The sequence below is a fragment of the Pholcus phalangioides genome, unplaced genomic scaffold (genome assembly GCF_987345545.1).
Source record: "Pholcus phalangioides strain wild (caught in Gottingen) unplaced genomic scaffold, Ppha-v1.0 ptg000019l_1, whole genome shotgun sequence".
Lineage (NCBI taxonomy): Eukaryota > Metazoa > Arthropoda > Arachnida > Araneae > Pholcidae > Pholcus > Pholcus phalangioides.
This window is the reverse complement of record NW_028301612.1, coordinates 3,192,510-3,214,664: the sequence shown is the minus strand read 5'-3', so window position 1 is coordinate 3,214,664 and position 22,155 is coordinate 3,192,510. Positions and strand designations below refer to the sequence as shown.

At 38.0% G+C, this 22,155-nt stretch overlaps 1 protein-coding gene across 3 annotated transcripts in view; it reads right to left on the bottom strand.

The window, feature by feature from the left end:
• LOC149071120 (cGMP-dependent 3',5'-cyclic phosphodiesterase-like) overlaps window positions 1-22,155 on the bottom strand; it is a 95,021-nt gene that overhangs the window by 27,236 nt on the left and 45,630 nt on the right. For all 3 annotated transcript variants that reach the window (XM_089248152.1, XM_089248154.1, XM_089248153.1), the window contains 8 exons: window positions 21,885-21,969; window positions 21,050-21,110; window positions 16,943-17,024; window positions 14,961-14,995; window positions 12,456-12,568; window positions 8,510-8,587; window positions 4,519-4,641; window positions 670-740 (listed from right to left, as the gene is read on the bottom strand). In XM_089248152.1, coding sequence (XP_089104278.1) covers window positions 670-740; window positions 4,519-4,641; window positions 8,510-8,587; window positions 12,456-12,568; window positions 14,961-14,995; window positions 16,943-17,024; window positions 21,050-21,110; window positions 21,885-21,969 — 648 coding nt within the window. The remainder of the gene's footprint in view (window positions 1-669; window positions 741-4,518; window positions 4,642-8,509; window positions 8,588-12,455; window positions 12,569-14,960; window positions 14,996-16,942; window positions 17,025-21,049; window positions 21,111-21,884; window positions 21,970-22,155) is intronic.

Below are 22,155 nucleotides of genomic sequence, written 5' to 3'. Positions count from 1 at the left end.
ACCTGATTGGCTGCTTGTGAAATGGAGCTATCCGATTGGTCTATTCGAATTTTCTTTAAATTCCCGCTCGTAATGAATTTAAGCCATGGCGATTCGATCGGTGGTGTTGATTTACTGCCGTTTACTTTCTTTCAAACCTAGCACAACTCAGGTGTATCACCATACCTAGGGAGTTGAGCCGGAAGTGTAACTGTGTGTGTGTATACCTAACAGTCTGAGAGCGTATGTAGTGTTGTGTTTGATTTTTCAGTGCTGCCAACTATATTTCAGAACTGAAGTGTTATGATTGAATTACATTTGTACTGTTTGTAGGTCTGTTGCTTTCTGTGGCGAGACTTTTTTAAAGGGGAGATCGGCTCACATTCACGCCTTGAAGTTGGGAACCACAGAAAACCAACTTCAGCAGACCACTACTGTGGCGACGGTGGGGTTTGAACCCGGGACCTCTCGCGAGTCCGTCACTATGACCACTCAACCACAACGGCACTGTCGTTTGCTAGAAGTCAAAATCGGCCGTGGATTTCATTTTGTGAAAAACTCTCGCTTCCTAAAATTTGAATCTATGGATTTTTGAATCTTTTTTTTTAGTATTTCTTGGTATTTGCCTTATTCGTTGACGATTTTTTGAGTATTATTAGGCAAAGTCATCTACTCTTCCGTAGTTCTTACTTCGCTAGAGTATTTGATGGTATCCGCCATCTTTGAATTAGACCCATGTCTTCAAACATACTCATCACAGCCTGAAAGAAAAAAAAAATGAACGTTTTATTTTATTAGAAATGAAGATATATTAAAAATATATACCATATATATATGTTACTGCCAAAGCCTGAAGTGCGACCTAACCAATTCGCGAAATGGTTGAGGGGTTTGACCGAAGTCCGATTTTCAAAAATGATTCAGGTTTTGGCCGGTCCTTTCGCGAAGTGGCCGCAGGTGCCTGGCCAAAATTCAATGTGCTGATGTTAGACGGTCCAGTAGGCACCATTTCCATTTTTCATTCATCGCAACGTGTGATACACGGCTATGTAAAATAGAGCCGTGTATCACACATCACAATATATAACTGTGTGTATATAACATATAACATGGAGCTAATTCAATACAGCTACTACATCGTAGTAGCTGTATTGAATTAGCTCCACGTGGGGAGAGATAAAAAAAAGAGAAATTTGCAGTTCTTTCAGACACATTTTGAAAAAAAAAAAAAAGATTACCTCATCGTGACTACGATTTGATGGGTTGCCATAGCTACCGTGGACATAATTATCAAGGAAAAATAAGCCAACTTGGCGATGACTTCGAGTCATGTCTTTTGTTATTGGACTTTGAACAGGGATCTCCAGCCACTTCTTGAACTGGCCGATTTCGGGCCTTGGCAGTAGCATATATATATATATACACAGTCTTCCGATAGTTGTCCCGACGCTTACCCGCAGTTTGCTAGTAGTCAACCTATTCTTTTGAAAAAAATCTCTCCAGAGAGTGAGAGAGCAGGCAGACCTTTTCAAACACGAAAATTCAGTCTTCTGCCCCTTTCACTTTCAGTATGGAAGGCAGATGGCAGCACTTTTCGAACACGAAACATGCATAACTCTTCCTAATCGCATTTACGTTTTAGTAGTAGTAGTCTGCCAGCAGTGGGCATTTTGATTTCGAACGTTTTCTGTTGGTAAGGCATCAGACCACTACAATCGATAATCACACCATTGCTCTGTGTGACACCGACGACTGTCTTCAGCTGGATCACGATGCACCGTGCCACAGAAACGCAGCTCTAATAAATCGATTCGAAGACTAGGATCCTCTGTATTCGTCCCAGAACTGCTCTGTCGGGTTGAGATCAGGATTAGGTCAGGTTGAGATCAGGATAAGAGAGTCAAAATAATAGTTTCATGCCCAAGTGTTCGTGCCATTGTATGACAGCTTTTTTTTTTTTTTTTTTTTTTTTACCGAGCACAACTCAGGTCTATCGCCATAGGCAATTTACTACCTAGCGAGTTGTGCCGGAATTGTAAGTGTGTGTACCTAACAGTCTGAGTGAGTATCTAGTGTTGTGTATGATTTTTCAGTGCTGCCATCTATATCTCAGAAGTGAAGCGAGTGATGTGTAGTGATATGTGTTGGCCGTTCCAACTTTTTGTTATTGAACGTCCCTTCCACCCTCGTATTTTCAACAAGGCTCCGTTGAATTTTTGAAATCAAGAATTAAGGTAATTTTTATGACTTATAAATCATATGATTATAATTATGATTCATCATTATCATTATTAATAATAGTCTTATAAACAAGTTCGTCGCATATATGTGTCACACATATGGTTTTTTTTGCAATTACATTTTGATTTGAAGTACCTACCATTTTCCGCGAAAGGCGATTTTTCAGCACCAACTTTATTGTCTGTAACTAACAATTTACTTGCATTTAACAAATTTATCGGCTTTAAACGGAAACTTAATTCGCATTTGACTTTCTTTCGGCAGTAAATGGAAACTACATGCCATTGAAAAGTTTTTTGGCGATATCCCGCATTTTTATGAAAGGAATATGGCCAGTCTTGGTAGATATTGAGTTGTGTGTGTATTGGTACTTTTCTACCAGAATACCTTTCGCGGGCCGGATGGAACCCCTTGACTGACCGGAGGTTGTGCACTCCTGTCTTATTATATTGCATCTGTAGCTCCTGTAGCTCCCCCCGGTTCTTTACATTTCTCTCTTTGGGAAACACTGGTCCAAGTGTTGATATTAGTATATTATCAAGAAATGTGCATGTTGCGATAATAAACTCTGAATTTGTTTACTGAGTTACTGTTGATTTACTGCTGAATTTTATGAATTTACTGCTGATTTTCATTGATTTATTACTGATTTTCATTGATTTATTACTGATTTTATATATGTAATTGTGTGGTTTTATTTAACACATTTTATTTTGATTTGATTATATTAGGTGGAACTCACTGGCGATGTGCATGATTGCACCTGCGCACGTATAAAAACTTGTATTTGCTCCAGTGCGCCAGCGATGCACTTTTAACATTTAATAAATCTACGGAGGCACCCGAGTTCCCATGGGACAACGTACTTAAATCACATTGTGTGATAGAGCCTGGGTGTCTCTCGGTCTAAGTGTCCAAGGTGTAATATATCACCCACTTTGAAAAACATTTCTTAAAAAAAACTGTTTTTGCAAGTGAGTGGTATCACACCTTGTTTTCCAAATTACCTTCACCGCTTCAAAAAACGAGGAACAGATCATTGCCTTTGTGGTGAAATCGGCACTCCCATCCATTACTTGACAACATGTACATTAACTGCACATCTAAAGCACATAGCTGTGCCCGCTGCTAAAAATGCCACTCTGGATCAGAGAGATTTTTGAAAACAAAAGTAGAATAAATAAAGTCAAGAAAATAATTAGATGGATAGAAGACAATGAAGACAAAGTGATCCCACGGACGCCTTATCAGCCCATAGCGCAAGTACAAACTGCCCCACCTCGCCGCTCACAAAGAAAAAAGAAACTGATCAACTACAAAGAAGAATGACTGATAGCACAAGACCAGTATAATGTCATGGAAATCGAACGATTTAAATTGAGGATGAAATCGATTATGAATTTTATCTGATTTTTATTATTGATTTCAATATGTGATTTAGGGCTTTATATTCGAATTAAGATTTAATATGGAATATATAGGATTATATGCTTGATTTCCGATTGTATACGTAGATTTGTGATCTCGCAATAGATTTCATACTTAGATTATGATTTTACACTTAGATTATGATTTTATAGTTGTTATGATTGTAATGTATATTTTGTAATGTATGTTTTTTTATGAATAAATTGCCAGAGGTATCCAGTCCGTGTGGACAATGAGCCGATATTGCCATATGGCGATGTGGCCTGGGTATCTTTCGGTTTGATGGTATCACACGTTGAGTAGCAATAGTCCAAACCCCAAGGAAAGATATTGGCCCATTTTGCGTCACCAGAAAGGATATATGAGGATAACGAAATTCTGATGAGGAAAGGAACATTTAGAAAGACAAGTTTGGAAGACAATCTAAAAAATATCGATTTACTTTTTCCACGTAGAGACCCTGATTGCAACACCACACACACACACACACACACACACACACACACACACACACACACACACACAACAACAACAACCAGCAGAATTTACCCATAATCAGAACCACCCACTTCTGATACACGTAGGTGTCGGGATAATTATTGGTAGGCATTGTATATGAAAAAGATTGTGAGAGCCGGTTAATAAAATACATAGTCAACTGAAATGTCATAATGGGAAAATATATATATGAGAAAGGCGAGCTATAAATATACCATCAACACATTCAAAGTATTTTTTTTTTGCTTTCTCGGTATTAAAACGAGATTTCTAAGAAAATTGATGGAAACCGCCTCCCGGATTGACGTCACTGGACGGGGGGGGGGATTTTTAATAACGAGTTTTATTGCTGCTAAAAATAAATATCAATACCAATGGAGTCAGCGAATCCGGAATGGACCGAGGAGCGAAAGTGAATTTCGCGAAATTCTCTCCAAACGTCACGGGAGTTGGCAGCTCGGTCTCTGCTAGTTTTGTTACGTCTTCTTGCGGAACCTAATAAAAAAGAGTAATAGAAAATTTCATACGTTTGACAAATTTCAATTATAATTACCACACACAGTTATACAGTGTGTCACGTAAGTGCTAATGCGGCCTTTATCTCTTCAACCGTCCTATGGTAGAAGTATAGTATTACAATATAAAAAAAATTGCTCAAAAGCCGTTCAAAAATTACCCTGTACCAGTTTTGAGTGAAAATACAGTGTGTCGCAAAGCAAAAAAAATCTAAATTTCTATATGCTCCCTGTCTTCCAACTTCCAATTAAAAAGTTGATTCCCTGTATCTCCTGAGGCAAACAGAAAAAAATTCCATGTCTCCAAGTGAAATACTCGCTAAGATATTGGAATTTAATAATCGGATAAAAGTTATGAAAGAACATCAAAAACTAACGGACACACAACGCTTCTTTCCTTCATTTATGTTGTCCTTTCTCAATTTTTCCCCGATTTTCGAATTCGAATATCTCAGCGAATATTGTACTTGGAAACTTGGAATTGGCCTCAGGAGAAATAGGACAACAACTTTCTAATTAAAAGTTAGAGTACAAAAATTTAGATTTTTTTTTATTTTGTTACACACTGTATTTTCACTCTCAAAACTGATACAGGGTAATTTTTGAATGCTTGTTGACATTTCTGAAACTGGAATCGTACCTCTACGACATGATGAGATAAAGGCCGTATTAGCACTTACAGGACACCCTGTATACTCATTAAATACATCGAAAAGACATAATACAGTGCATGCCACTTGATGTGATCACATCGAGACTAAGAGTTTCTGATAATCGAATGATAACACGAGAAAAAAAAAAAAAAATCCCGTTCGCAAGTACGGTGTCCATACATCCCGCTTGGTCAAGTGAGATGAGTGGCAGACGGTATTGTTAAAACGGGGCAATTCTGTTTTTCTTTCCCGCATGTTTGATTGAAAAATGTTCAATCGTGCCATTTTTTTAATTGTAAAACGTGACTTCTTTTCCCTCTAACCTGAAATCCTGCGTTTTGTTTTAGTTCAGCAATTGTGAGGCGTCATAATGAAACTTCGTTTTATAGATCCCATGAGAGAACCTCTCGGAAAAAGAAGTTTGAACATGGTCAACTGAAAGAAACTGATCAAACGGAAAGAAATGTTTTTTTTTTGTTTCTTCATACATTTGCCTTCACTATAGGAAGGCCATTGCATAAGCAGCTCCACACGTACATGGATCACAGCGAATACCACGGACCGATTACGGAGTACTGAAATGCTTGTCAACAAGGGAAGGAGGAGACAACACCTCTCTTCTGGCCTCCTAAATAGTCTTGCATCATGATAACGATTACTTACAGGGAAAAGAAATAAGTTTGGTTATGCAGCTTCAGAACACTCATGAAAAAAGAAGAAAAATTCGATGAGAAAAGATAACGTTATCCGAATTCCCGATAACTATAAACGAATTTTTCACCATTTTATGATATTGGTCCGTTCCGTTCTTTGAACGGTGATAACAATACCCAAATGGTAACATTATCCGTGATTTCAATAACCGTCATATACTATGTTTTATTTGATCGGCGACGAAGTTGAGGGATACTGCTTTCAATATAAGGCTCATTTGAATGCATTGCGTATACAAAAGCCAACTAATACTTGAAAGATCCATATTTTACGGAATAATGAACGCAAAATAACGTGTAAAATAAAATTAAGTTTTAAAAAAAATACATATATACAAATGAAGTGTTTTGTACTGCTCCTTTGAAATACTGGGCTGACTCGTCCACCATCTTTAAGTGTAAAAGTGTGATGTCAGTATTATCGATACAGTCACAATCGCTCTGTTTCCTATGTTCTAATTTCTTTTTTAAACGTTTTCTGAGACATCACTTGGAGCCATCGAGCTATTAACATCCAGCCGCCGCGACGGCAGCGACATAAATAAAATGCGAGGAAATCACGTGACTCGGTGAAAACAAAGTTCGTTTGCCCATAGAAATGTACAGTTCGGTCTCTAAATATTGGGTTTGAAAGATTAAAGAAAAGGATAGAGAACTCATCTCTATATAAAGGTGAAAAAAGATTAAATCATTTATTTCATTAATACTGGAATAATTTCTTTCATCAATTCTTGAATATTCCTTCATTAATTCTGGAATTTTACTTCATTAATTATGAAATTTTACTTCATTAATTCTGGATTTTCCTTCATTAATTCTGGATTTTCCTTCATCAATTCTTGAATTTTCCATCATTAATTCTGTAATTTTACTTCATTAATTCTGGATTTTTCTTTATTAATTCTGGATTTTTCTTTATTAATTCTGGATTTTTCTTTATTAATTCTGGATTTTTCTTCATTAATTCTGTAATTATCTCTTTCCTTAATTCTGGAATTATCTCTTTAATTAATTCCAGAATTTTTCTTTCATTCATTTTGGAATTATCTCTTTCCTTCATTCTGTGGAATTATCTTTCATTAATTTTATTATTTCTTTCATTAATTTTATTATTTCTTTCATTAATTTTATTATTATCTCTTTCATTAATGCTGAAATTTTCTCATCGATGCTGAGATTATTTCTTTCATTTACTGTTTTAAATTCTTGTGGATGCCATAAGAAAATAACGAGGGGGGGGGGCGGGGATTGTGCTTGTTTTCATCGAGTCATGTGATTTTCCGACGAAAGATGTTGGGGGGACACAGTTCTCAGCACTGTCAAGGGGAGACAGCTGGCGACATACTCTCTCCAGTTATATAAGCTCGATGCTTGGAGCGGCAAACCCGGTATTTGCTCAAATATGAACGACGAGTCCACTCAACTTTCCGGTCGCCTCAAGGTTTTGTATATCATCTCTTTCAAAAATTCTCTCTAATGTCAAGTGTCAAGAAGATCAAACACAATTTTGGCAACCGAAAAACACGAATTAATGGCTTTTCTACGCATAATTTCTAACGCTAATTTCTTCGCATCAAAGAGGTAGGGGCAGAACTGAGTTCGGACGTTGAATTGAATGATCTTTGTAGATCGTTATATCGAATGAAAAATAGCATGGGATAAATATAAAAAAAATATTGGATTGTTATGAAGGAAAGGTCACATAATATATATATATAATGCATGCTCGTTATAACGAGCGTCGACTGCATCTAGGTTTTAAATAGTACATTACATAATTTTATGCTTGTACAGCCACCGCTAGTTATAACGACCTCCATTGTTCCGCCCAAAATGGACGTTATATCGGATATCCGTTGAAAATATTTGGGACTTATACCTATCTATCGTTATAATGGGAAGGTCGGTATAACTTGGGGTCGTTATAACGAGCGTCGACTGTATTTATTTACTCCGTTACCATAAGCTAATTATTCCATGTGGTTTGGATTATTTTTTTAATGTTAACCCAATTATGTATCATACGGCATATACAGGGTGGTAATGAATAAACTGACACTACACTCAGACATATGTAGCGCCCATTCTGATGGAGGTATTTTGATGAAACTTGGTATATATTATATATGGACCATGGGGAAAAGAAAAATTTAATTTAAAAAAAAAGTTAAATTTTTTATCACCAGGTGAAAAAGTGGAGCTCTTTCATTGCAGTTATCTTTTTCCCATGGTGCCACTTTTCACCTGGTGGTAAAAAATGTAACTATTTCTTTTATATATTGGATCTTTCTTTTCCCCATAGTCCACATCGTATCCTGTATACGTATACCAAGTTTCATCAAAATACCCCGATCGTAATAGGCACTACATATATCTGAGTAGTGTCAGTTTATTTATTACCACCCTGTACCATAGACGTTATAATGGGTAAATTCTCTCTTGTTTCAAAACCGAGCGCTCATCAGAATATTCAGGCATTTACCTGCATATGGTACATCATCAGCTCATTGGACAGACGACTGCGATGCTGAGCGTCCCTGACTTTCTTCCACATCAAAGACTATAAAAAGGGGAAGACAAATGTATGTAGAATGTAAGAAAAATGTAAATACATCATGTAACTTATTGAAGTACTGAACCACACACGCAATTTCTCAATTCTAATCTAATTCTAATAACCATGGATTACAATATGGTTATTCACACCAGGCGTGAAAAATGACCACGAGAAGAGTCAAAGTTAAAAAAAAACTCATGAAAATTTCATTAATTTTTCATATGAAATCACTCTTTCGAAATCGAAACAATTAGTTGTTCTGACAAATGATGATCACATCATTTATGATGGAAATATACTTCAGAATACATTTTTGTTGTTTTTGCCGATTCGGAAGAAAAACCAGTTGCCACCTACCGGGAATCGAACCTGGGTCCTCTTGCATACCGGGCATGTGTGCTCTAACCTATACACCAGAGAGACGCAACTTTCCTTTCCATATAGCATTCAATGTTAGTGGATGCACTGAGGGAAGACATTGCTGCCTCCCGCAACTACTGCGATTCCACCCCCCCCCCCCCAAGTGGCGATAGTGCTGCAAAATGATGCTTTGTCGGCTAGAAATATGTTTCTAATCAGCTAAACAACCAGAAATATTTATTCCTAAGTACAGTGAATCCTTAATATAATGGTAATCTATGGAGCAAGAAAATATATCGTTATATCAAGTATCGTTGTAGATAGGTTTCACTGTGTATTTTCCGGCCGACGAAACAAAATTTCTCTATACCAGTGTTTGCTAACCCTTTTCCGCCTTGGCCCCCTTTAGACCACATTGTCTTCTCATGGCCCCCTCTGCTAAAGATGCTCAACATTTGGGAGAGTGCGGAGCCCCTTCATTGGGTTTTGATAACGTGTCGCGGGCCACTTAAGCAATCTGGAACACAACCGCAGATCACTTGGAAGATTTAAAAATTTTCCGCTGGCCACTTGAGTGCTCTGTAATTGTACTACGGGTCAGCCAAGTGATCTGTAAATATACCGTGGACCACTTGGTGCGCTGATCCAAGTCAGCCGGAGAAGCAATCTGGAAGTGCACCGTTAGGGAGGGGGTCACTTAAGTGACCAGCGACGCATATACAGATTCCTTGAGTGACCCCCCCGTGCAGTTCCATATTACTCAAGTGACCCCCGACACATTTGCAGATCACCATTTGAAACTGTGCCATGAGTCACTCAAGTGATCTGGCAATGTATCGCAGGTTCCTTAAGTAATCTGAAAATATGCCGCTTACTTCATTTCTACAAAATTAGGTTTTAGGTCACGGACCAAATCAGATAACTCCGAGGACTACATATAGCCCGCGGGCCATGGGTTGTATTTCCCCCCCCCCCCCGCTCCTAGCGAGATTTTCCTTTATTGAACTGATTTTCTGGCGGTATTGAAAGTGGACAAAAACTTTATAAGTCGATCTCCTGGATCCCTGGGTGTAATTTCTCAGTGAGTTTCCTCTCTTACAGGCGTTCTATGTAGGGCTGTCTCAATATCAACGCCCTACCGGACAAAGGGATGTTCTACACACCCCCTTCACGTAAGCAAGTGTAGCAGCTTTGCCTACATGCAGGGTGGGCAAAAGGCCGCGTAGAAACTTTTAAAGTGCATAAAAACCGGAAAAACAACCGAAATAGAAAACGGTTTGCAGGGTTGGCATCGCTAGGTCACGGGAATTTTTTTGTTATGGAAAAAACCTCTCAAAAACAGCCGATAGGTGGCTCTGACGTACGCAATTCAAAGAAAAGTGTATCGATCCGGTTCATCCAATCTGTCGGAAAGATGGGATTCGCCGAGAGGAGTCATGCATAAATTCGCACCTGTCGCACTCTGCCGTTGCTGGATTTGTGACTCGCCTGCCCTGTGATGGTGGTGGTGGTGGTGGTCATGAGGAACACATACTGCTGTAATAACCGATTTGGAGGCATTCTGTTCGTTATTTGCGTATCTTTTCTTTGACTTGTGTAAGCCAGTGACACCTATCGGCTGTTTTTGAGTTATTATTTTCCACTCAAAAAAATTCCCGTGACCTAGCGATGCTAACCCTTCAAATCGTTTTTTATTTCGGTTATTTTTCTGGTTTTTATGAATTTTTAAAGTTTCTACGAACTTTTTGCCCACCCTGTATTTACACACTCACTGTCGTATATAGTATCACAGTACTAAACCAGACCTCAACATCTCTTCATTTATACCATAGTTTCCCAACCTTATTTGTCCCATTGCTCTTTCTTCAGAAATTTTTTTCTCCCATCGCCCTCCAACGCAATCTAACCCAGGATTAATAGGATCTTATGTGGTACCCGTAGGTGCTACCGTCTGATCTACAGTGACCGTATATCCTAATGGATGGGTCGGGCGTATGATGTTTTGTACGTAGGTTCTACCGCCCCCCCCCTGGAACATTCCGTCGCCCCCAAGGGGATTTAACGGGATGGGAAAATCACAGATTTTTACTAAAAAAATCCCCAGCTGAAAAAGAATTAGTTTCTGTGTTTTTACAACAAAACTACTCTGCAGAGGAAATAGCAAACGCAGGAGAGAAGTATCTCGTCACTTTGTATGGGGGTGACATGAACGGCACAAAATTTAGGTCACCTCCGTTACCTGCATTTCATCAAGGCTACTGCAAAGACCTGCAAATTAAGTCTTGCAATTAAGTCGTGCTCCACCGATACAAGACGCTGCTATATACCATTCCTTCCGAACATACCACACAGTCCAGAAATGGTTGAGGTTCGAAAGACAACCTACAGACTGGGGTTGGATGCGCACAGATCAAGGGCTCGCACCATTTCAAGCCATTAAGGATCTTGCACCTCAATCCTTACTGAAATTTGCATCGTGTCGCTGCAAGAAACAGTGCAGTGGGGCCTGCACCTGTCAAAAAGCAGGCCTAAAGTGTTCTTATGGATTCTGAAACGCATTCTTCGCACATATTATGCGACTGGTTTCACTAATTATGAAACATAAACAGTTGCATGAGTCGCGATCTGATCTAGTTGCTCATTTAGGGTAGCGGCGTCAGAGTCAAGAGCGCCTGAGTCAAAGGGTATTATATATATATATATATAAAAATACTCTGTATGTGCAAGAATTATAAAAGAAACACAAATGCAGAAAAAATGCTATGCAAGTGCAGGGGGATACAAAATACGACGTCGGAAAAATGAATGGTATATAGAAAAGCACCAATGCATGTAATATGCAGATACAGAAGATAGATATAGAGATATAGAAGCGCAAAATGTAACATGTTTCATGATGCAGGGCGAAACGCTATACCAGTGCAGTGAATTAAGAACTGCGGCAGAATTACAGGAAGCATATGAAAGCGTGACATATACACGTGACGAAACTTGATACCGAAAATACAGAGAATATATCTATGGTTATATGATACTACAGACATTGAGATGATACTGAAGATACTAGATTTGCGCAATGCGATGGGACGGATGGTACACAGAATAGTATAATGAACTACTTATTGCAACAAAAATACCTAAGTAGTACATTACTGATACAATGAAGAACACAAAATGCACATTGCGGTTATAGCATGATAATGACAACTGATTGAAAAAGACAACTGATTTTTCCTTCCAAATGTTCCAATTGGCAAAAAGAAAAACCCATAAAAATCTATAAATCTATTTCTAAATAAAAATTAGAGTTTTTCTGAAACCTATGAAAAACCTCCTAATTGCCATGTAGAGCATAAACAAAAAATAAGTTGGCGTGTTTAGAGCAATTCCTGCAGCTGCAGAATTCTCGTACAAAAACCACAATTCTGTCTAAATTAATTGCTTTTAATGTCGCTGAATGAGATTATGAGTTTTCATTAAGAGAAGAAGAAAAGGCTGTATTAAAACTTACGTGCATGATACTGATCCCGCAATATATGGAGAAAGCCTTGGCGATTTCTTCATCGAAGTACGAGAAACACCTTTCGTTGATTTTATTGCAAAGTTCCGCTACTCCAATGACTCCTTGGGGTTGAAAATAAAGAAGAAATACAATGTGCATATATATATAAGTGCATTAATTTTCTGTATTCTGTATTCTGCATTAATTACCCGTGGATTGAGATCCAAACAGTGTGATAAAAGGATGATATGTTATTGGTCCTTGTTATCAGATGATGTAAAAAAATATTTAAAAAAACTGAGATTTATCTACTTCCCCCCCCCCCCCGACCATCTGAATCTCCAGCCTATCGCCAAAAAAAAACAAAAAAAAAACAGCACACTACGTCTTTATCCCCGAAGACGGAATTTCCGTCGGAGTACAGTAGACTCTTGTCAACCCGGCACATATTAGATTAAGGTACGTGGGATTATAGACATCACCACTGGAAGTTAATTGAAAAAGCCATTTTTTTAAATAATATAAACTTCTGTGCAGTTACGTATGTCTATGTCTTCTACGGTCGAAGAAAAAAACGCCAGTTTACTGGACATGCGCCATGGACGGATTATCCGGTCTATTAAAAGGGGTGCACAACCTCCATCCCACAGGCCGAATGCGGCCCATCAGGAAGTTAAGAGAAAAAAAGTTCCATATACGCGCGGGCGAAATGTATTTCGATAGAAAATTATCAATACTCGTAACACGATACAACCTCAGGCTGACCATATTTTCCTTCGTAAAAGTACAGGAAATTGGGGTACGGTAATTGGGTATCACCAATTATCGCAAAAAAAAAAAAAAAAAAAAAACCGAAATCCAATGCAAGTTCTCAAATGCAGCCAAAAAAGAAAACGGTACATTTTCGAAAAACTTATGAAGAACAAAGTTACGGGAGTGTCCCGTAAGCTGGGGTCATAAGGGTCATCCTATATATACAAGCTTCCATTCCACGAGCGGAAGAATTACAGCATATCTGGCTCGCGAAAAGAAAAGGTTGTGCACCCCCTGGTTTGCTGTATTTTGCTGGTGAACCTAGCAGTGAGTGCTGCCATCCTTCTTCCAAATGTAATGCGAGATAACGCAATGCATTGATTTGCAATGGACATGTTTCAGTGTTTTGGGTCTGCTGATGAAATGTGGGAAATTGGAAGAAATTCATGTTTTGCTTTTGGATATTTATGTATGGTCTCTTTTTTTAGCGAATCAATGACCCCTGCCTCATTAAACACTTTTGAAGTGATTTCTTTAGTGATTTTTTTTTTACTCACACTTTTTTTAATGATTTTTAAATAAAATGATGGCTCATTATAAGGCGCGGGTTCTAACATTTTGTGTTTCACAGACGCTTTGTGCAAATGAGACGAAAGCCAGGTATAGGGCTTCCCTTATCAGACGTGGGGCCCGGTGCGAAAATAATAGTAGGGTCGCTGAAAATTCAGAAAATGGAAATCATGAAAATACGAAATAAATGCAAAGAATAATTTCAGAATTGGTGAAAATTATAAAAAATAGTAATAATTCTAGAATTGATGAAAATTCAGAATGAAAGAGAGAAATAGTTTCAGAATTGATGAAAATTTTCAGAATTGATGAAAATTTTCAGAATCTCAGACTTGATGCAATTTTTCAGGATCTCAAAATAGAATGAAAGAAATAATTCTAGAATTGAAGAAAATTCAGAATGGAAGAAAGAAATAGCTTCAGAATTGATGAAAATTCAGAATTGATGAAAATTTTCAGAATAATCTCAGAATTGATGAAAATTTTCAGAATAATCTCAGAATTGATGAAAATTTTCAGAATAATCTCAGAATTGATGAAAATTTTCAGAATAATCTCAGAATTGATGAAAATTTTCAGAATAATCTCAGAATTGATGAAAATTTTCAGAATAATCTCAGAATTGATGAAAATTTTCAGAATAATCTCAGAATTGATGAAAATTTTCAGAATTTATTTAAAAATAAAAAAAAAATTTCAGATACGTTAGAAATTCAGCATTTTGAAAAAAATAATTCTTATAAGAAATAATTATTCCTAATAATTCCTTAATAAGAATTATTTCTTTCTACATGAAAAATGCAGATTTCCAGAATTGATGAAAAATGAGAATTTATGAAAGAAATTATTGTTATCGTAAATGCGGGGTCCGGTGCAGCCGCACCTGCCGCATACCCGTAAGGGCACCTCTGGCCTGAGATCCCTTTACTGAATGATATTGAGCAAGTAATAAGTCAATTGTTTTCTCATCCAAGCTCTCGGAATCCTTAAAACTTCTCTAGTAACTCCCAAGTGGGCCATGGACCCCTGGTTAAGAACCTTAAGAACCACTGCCCATCATCATCATAATGACGATGATAAACATCAAGTGGCTGAATTGGCCACTTGTGGACGACGCTTTCGAAAAATCACCGGTTTCGATAAGAGTGAGTGATAATTCACGAATTATATAACGAGAAAATCATATCATACCTTTGTCGTCTTTGATGGGAAAGCATAAGATATTCCTGAAAGGATAAAAAAAAATTCAAGCAGTTATTTCTCGTTTGAAAATTTTCAATACATCAGCAATACAATGCATTAGAGCAGCGATTCTTGAACGTATTCAGCCGCGACCCGAAATCAACAATAAGAGCAGCTTCGCGACCCATGTGGGACTGTTTGTTTAGCAAAATTAGTGAAATCAGTGACGCTATAATTGCGTTTATAACAGCACTGCTAGCAGGGCCGTCGTAAGACCATCGTAGGACCCACGGGATGATTTTTCTGAATCCCTACCCGACAAATTGTCGAAAACTTGAACGAGATCCCATTTTGGTGAGGTTCTTCTCTTTTTTTTTAGGTGCCTGGGTGGGCCCATGCGTAAAAACCGCACTGACTGTTAGTGGATTTGCTTGACTCATTTAGGACGCCTCTGAAAATCAGTTCTATGGGTCGTGACCCACAGCTCGAGTATCCCTGACTTTTAGTGGATTTGAACGACCCATCTCTGAAGACCCTGCTAATCTAATTTGGGTCTTGACCCATAGCTCAAGAGTCCCTGGCTATTATTGGATTTGTGCAACCCATCTTGGAAGCCCCTGTGAATGAAGTTTTGGTCGTGACCCATATCTCACACAAGACTGACTAGACTAGCTGTTAGTGGAATTGAACGACCTATCTCTGAAGCCCAAGTTTGAGACGTGAAGCATAGGTCAAGAGCACCTTGTATTAGAACATAAAATCTAAAAAAAAGGGGGATCCTAAACTTTTCATATTCACGGCACATCTTTGGGCAGAGCTGCAACTTGGAGTCGGAGGGATGCGCAATTTTTTTGCTCTCTTAATACGTATAACATTCGATGATTTCATAACGGTGTTTTTGTTTCTACCCTCAAGATTAACGAACGGGGCAACTGTCCAGTGCCTCCTAGAGATAGAAGGCCTCCGCACGCTGCTTGTGACTTCAGTAAGTAGTCCATTTTTCCTCAGAATATTCAGCCAAAAAAAATTCTCTGCTCGTGCCAGTATCATCGTTGTGCGGAAAAGAAATGATCGGGCTCAGAATTGGCGATTTCTATGCCCCACATCCAATAACTATGCGGTATTTCTGAGCCAATCAGGAAGATTACACGCTAAAATAAGAAAAAAAAAACGAAATAGGATGCTGTGTTTCAAAATGCAGCAAACGTTTATGGCAACCCGTGCGGAGACCTTCTATCTCTAGGAGGTGCTGAACTGTCCCACTTATCTTCCTCCGTAGTACCAGTTCCGCCACACTGGGAACTAAATAAGAATTTCAAATATCTCATGGGTGCTCATGGGAAACCCTCTAGCGTTCAGCGGAACATCATTTGAAAATCATTATCTTGAAATCTTTTGGTATAACTTTATCACCAAAATAACTCGACACATCCCTAACTAATCTTATGGCACTCCAAAACCTTCTTGCGGCATAGTGAAATCAGCAAACCCTCCGTGTGAAATGCAACAATATATTTTTTAATGAAGAAGGTAGGCTTTCTTCTGATTTTCAGCAGTTGCAAACTAAGGGGTATGTCAGGTTGATGTTTCAACTTTTTCCGGGGGGAGGGGGAAGGGGGGCAAAGCACATGTACTCAATGTATGTATATATATATATATTTGTTTATATATATACCATTTTTAGTGTATTTTTAAAAGCCCCTAAATGACTGGCCTGGGGTATGTGGGAAAGTGTTTCATTGAGAAATAAACTTAACGAAATATTTGGGCTTGTCAAAAGGCTTTCAAGAGGACGAAATATCTCGTCAATGCCCCTGTGAGAGTTAAGAGCTGCGGCACATCGATTACAAATAGCTGATGTAAACACCAAGTATTCATGGTATGGTCTTAAAAACAATAATTACGTACATAAAACAGGATAGGTATGAATATTGCATGATAAATATTGACAGGTGTCACAAGTAGAATCGACGTCATCAAAGATCATTTACCTTGTTTTGAAACCTGTTGTTTCGTCCATTTTCCTGTAAAACAGAGGGTGGGCGTAGGCATCGTGGATATTCAGAAGTTCCCCTGCAACATATAAAAAAATATTAGAATTATTTTCCCGTTCATATTTCTCTGTAGAACAAATGTTCCAATCCTGCTGAACTATTACATGATCAGGAAAACGTATTATTTTTCTTTTTCCTTTTGTCTTCCTCTAATGTCCCGATTTTCCTGGCGGCCGATCCCTTTTTGAGATGTTGCGTCAGATTCGTGGATCACATCGAAGGAATCAGTCGTTCATCATTTGATTGTGGCGCGTGGCCAAGTCACGAAATAAGATGATCGATCAACCAATCAAAGTCTTCCGTCTCTCCCTTCTGCTCAAAGTAAATGACATCTTATTGCGAAAAAGTAAGATAAGTATATGATGAATGAATGTGCTCGGCATTGACTTCATGTCTTGCACATGATCGTTGGTTATCGTATAGAAACAACATTAGTAGTTTTTAAACAATGAAAACATACTGAGAAACTGAGTTTTCTGGATGTTGTGCTTAAACTGATATTCGAAAAAGTTTATATGTAGGATTTGCAAGGTCTGATAAATATATGCAATGTGTCCTGATATTGCTTTTTAGGAAAAAAAAAAGCAATGTCAGGAAAACACTTAGAGTTAGTGCTTCTGGCTGCATACTCAGGGCAAAAGCCATAAAAATATTTTAACCCCTTCGATTAAAGCTATTGGCAAGAAATTCGGATGATCCCCATTTGACAAATCGGCGATAAATATGATGACCTTGTCCTAACCTAACGGCACGTTAGAAAAAGGAAAAGCAGGAGAAGGAAAAAAAAAGTTGAAGAAAAGGAAGGGGAAAAACAAATTAAAGAAAAACAGTACAATATATAGATAAGCTGATAAGAGAGTACCACGAAGTATATTTCTCTCTTCACTCTCACCCCCTACCCGTTCTCTTTCTCTTACCCGTTCGCTCTTATACGTATATAGTAGAAGGATACATCACACGTGGGGAGAAAAAAAACCCACTAATAATAGTATTGAAATTAATGGAGGTTAAAAAGAACAACTTTATTTCATAGAGTTACAATAATGAGAAGAGAGGAAAGAAAACAGAGAGAACTTATTTGAATTTACTCCACCGGTGTTAGGACGCAGTATTACGTCCTTGACCGCAAAGTGGTTAAGGATGCTGTCCTGTTGCTAGTAAAAAATATTACCGACAGATGGTGTTGCTCAGTGCTGAAGTTTCCTATTTCCTTGAGAAAAATTTCTATAGTCAATGATGTAAGCAGCTCCTCTTCAACCAGAGAGGGAAGGAATTGATTACTACATTCACCAGATTTGGATCAGGTTACTTATTTCTCTGCAGTCATTTGAAGGATGCTGTGTACCACAAAACTCTCCAAACACCCAGTGAATAAAGGAAAAGCAGAAGAAAGAAAAAAAAAGTTGAAGAAAAGGAAGAGGGGAAAAATACAAATGAAAGAAAAACAGTATAATAGATAAGTTGATAAGAGAGTACGTACGAAATATATTTCTCTCTTCACTCTCACCCTACCCGTTCTCTTTCGTAATCTCGTAATAATCGTTTCTCCATGTGCTACCATTTCAGTTGCGACTTTTGAAAAACTGCTCTGATTACGGCTGACAATATGTACAGTAAATAGTTTATAAGGTTTTCGCGGCCATCATTTGATAAAAATTGTTTTTTCGGGTTCGAAGACCGTCGTCCGTTTGAGTTTGTTCTCAACGTTTCCCCAACACTAGTGGTTGGCATCTTCAGGAGAATTGATAAACTGGATCAAAGTCAAGTTTTCCGGAGTCTCAGGTTGTATTTATGCACATAAGTGGCTTGAACTACACTATTGTTTTGTGATTGGTCAGTTGATTCTATGGCTGGCAGCGTATTGTAAACAGTTGTTATGCTGGTAGAACCTGATTGGCCGAGAGATGTGGAGTTATCTGATTGGCTGTTGTCATTATTCTGTTGCTGGACCTTGAAGGGGAAGGTTCTTGTTCTTCTGAGAGCTGGTGTCCAGGATCTGCTCATAATAGAAGCTATAATAGAAGAGAAGAAACTTTGAAATTGAGCAGATCCTGGACACCAGCTCTCAGAAGAACAAGAACCTTCCCCTTCAAGGTCCAGCAACAGAATAATGACAACAGCCAATCAGATAACTCCACATCTCTCGGCCAATCAGGTTCTACCAGCATAACAACTGTTTACAATACGCTGCCAGCCATAGAATCAACTGACCAATCACAAAACAATAGTGTAGTTCAAGCCACTTATGTGCATAAATACAACCTGAGACTCCGGAAAACTTGACTTTGATCCAGTTTATCAATTCTCCTGAAGATGCCAACCACTAGTGTTGGGGAAACGTTGAGAACAAACTCAAACGGACGACGGTCTTCGAACCCGAAAAAACAATTTTTATCAATATGTACAGTATTTCGAGAATATTATGACTGTGATGCGACATTCATTAATTATCACTCGACGAATAAGTGGAGTCACCCCGTCTGTTGGTAAGAATTCGCAAAGGGTTTGGTATTTCTTGAAAGAGAAGAACCCATTTTTTTTATCCTCAAGATTAAGGTGAGAATTTGCATAACAGGACAGCTTCTTGGAACAGCTTTTCCCCCTTGTTCTACATTTCAGAAACCATCAGTTCATTTCAGGATACCCTATAAGAAATAAATTGTTAAACCCCCTTCCCGATTGAGAAATTCTTTTGCACTCTACTTACTCATAGTAGGGTGGACACTATCGACCGTCCAATAATTACACACGTGATTCCTTGTGAAAAAAAACTTTTTCGATTTTACCAATAATTCCGGAGTAAACGCTTTAAAAATTCATCGCGTCACTTCATAATCCTGCCAAATTCACTGAATGTAAGCCAAACTGATAACTTGGCATTTCTGAAGCTGATAATAACGCTACTCACTCCAAGAGAAATCAAGAAAGCTAAAAGTGCGTAAACTCCAGTTTTTTTCCTTGCACTTTCCCAAAAAGATTAGACTCCATATTGGAGGAGAAAAAATTACCAAATTTTGACTGAACAAATTTTTCCAAGAGATCTAATTTTGCTAAAACTTTGCAAATCTGGCGATAAATTTACCAATATAGCGAGCGAAGCTAACGTAATAACAAGGTTATAAAATCAATCTACACGAAGAGAAAAAGTGCCCAATCGTGAACGAAAAAGGCAGAGATCAGCTTCTATCGGAATTGAATATTTCAGTTTATTTTCAAAAACCTGCAATATATCCACTTGCAGGAGTGCAAATTTACTATCGTTGGGTTTTTGGAGCGTAACTGACCGTTCACAAAACTTTAACTAACACGTCACGAAACTTCAAATAATTATAACTCCCGAAAAAATTCGTCCGATCGTGAAACAAAAAACGCTTTTGCTTATTCGTTTTTTTTCACAAGGAATCACGATTGTAATTATTGGGCGGTCGATAGTATGCACCCTGCACAGTGTGAGACTTGGTACTCTCACCCATATTTTAGGTACGTACCATTTCAAAATGGACACCAAGTTTTTCGATAATTTTTAACGGGTCATACAAATTTTGTAAAGACAAACAAGTTATCTGAAGACAAATGGAGCAAAAAATATATTTCACAGTAATACCCGTGCGTTACATTGTTTCAAACTACATTTCTTAGTATTTTTGTGGAAAGTGGCGTGTTGTTATATAATATGATCTTGGAAGAGTTGACCGACTTTACCCAATATTAAGATGGCCACGACATTCTGACCACGACGTTTGAAGTGAACAAACGTACTTTTTCCGCTGAGCAACAGATCGTTAAGATTTGTTATTCAACCCAAGTGGGAAATTCAGTCAGCGTGATTAGTGGTTAAAAATTTTTCTTCTGAAGATGACACCCATTGGTGTCGAAATGCATTAGGATTTTTGATGGATGGTGGATTTTGTGTTTTTCGTGTATTTTCCTTATTCGTTGATGTTCTCTTAATAATATAATGTTATCAAAATTAAAATGATATTATATGTAACAGGAATGTAATTTGAGCAATTGTGTTACGTCTAGTTGAAAAGTGCTTATCACCTGAGGTGGCGACGTATCCTGCTATGCCTTGGCTTGCTGGAATTCTCACTTCTATCGAAGACTAGAAACCAAAATGGATAAAAAATTGAACGATTATTTTACAATGAATAACAAAACATTCAAATCTATATAGGGATTTAGTGCAGAATTTACTATAGCGATTTTTAGGGGAGATAAAGAACATCAAAATATGTAAAGCATATTCACGTAGAAAAGTATGACTTTTTTTTTGGATATTACGCTAAGGTGAACTTGAGCTTGGAAAGAAAATTTGTCTTTACCGCTTTACCGGGAATCAAACCCAGAACTTTTCGCAAAGCGCACTGACCATTATACCACAGCGACATGACCTTTCTTCCCTTAAAGCGCGTACAGTAGCGTGACTTTCTGAGTAGATACATTGCAGTCTTTCGTAACATCAGTGATTGGACTCCAGGTGGTGGCAGGGGGAGACAGATAATTTTTTTTTCTCAGCCCACGATATATCAAATCAAGAGACTTTCTCCCGTGGTGAACTCCGAGTATTATCCGTGGCTGCAATGCCTTTACTCAGCAAGTAACACTACTGTGCGTGTTTTAAGGGGAAAGAGATGATGTCTCTGTGGTATAATGGCCTGCGCTTGCCCGATTTTCAAGAGGTCCTAGATTCGATTCCCGGTGGGGATACCAAACTTTTCTTCCCAAGTCCACCTCGGTATAATAACCAGAAAGCCTGTTGATTTGATCTAAGTTGACTTGATTGGTTTTTTGGCAATTGTCTCCTGTTGAGTATTTTGAATGGTTTTCCCAAGGAGAAATTCCATGTAAATAAATGTGGAAATGAACGTAAACTCACCTCCGTACCATCTTCAGCAACGTTTCCATCAAATACTTTTGCAACCAGCTCATTCTGATGTTTATCAAGTAAAAATAAGGAACACCTGTAAGAAGTTGGAGAAAAAAAAATTTAAAAGCACAGAGTTTTGCAGTGCCATTATTTCTCTTCAGCGGAGACATTTCGCACAAAACAACTAGCATTGGTTCATACTCATACAAATTGTGCAATACTCTACGCTGTAGACTATTGTAGAGTCTACAGCATAGTTTCCCAAACTTTCTGTTCCACC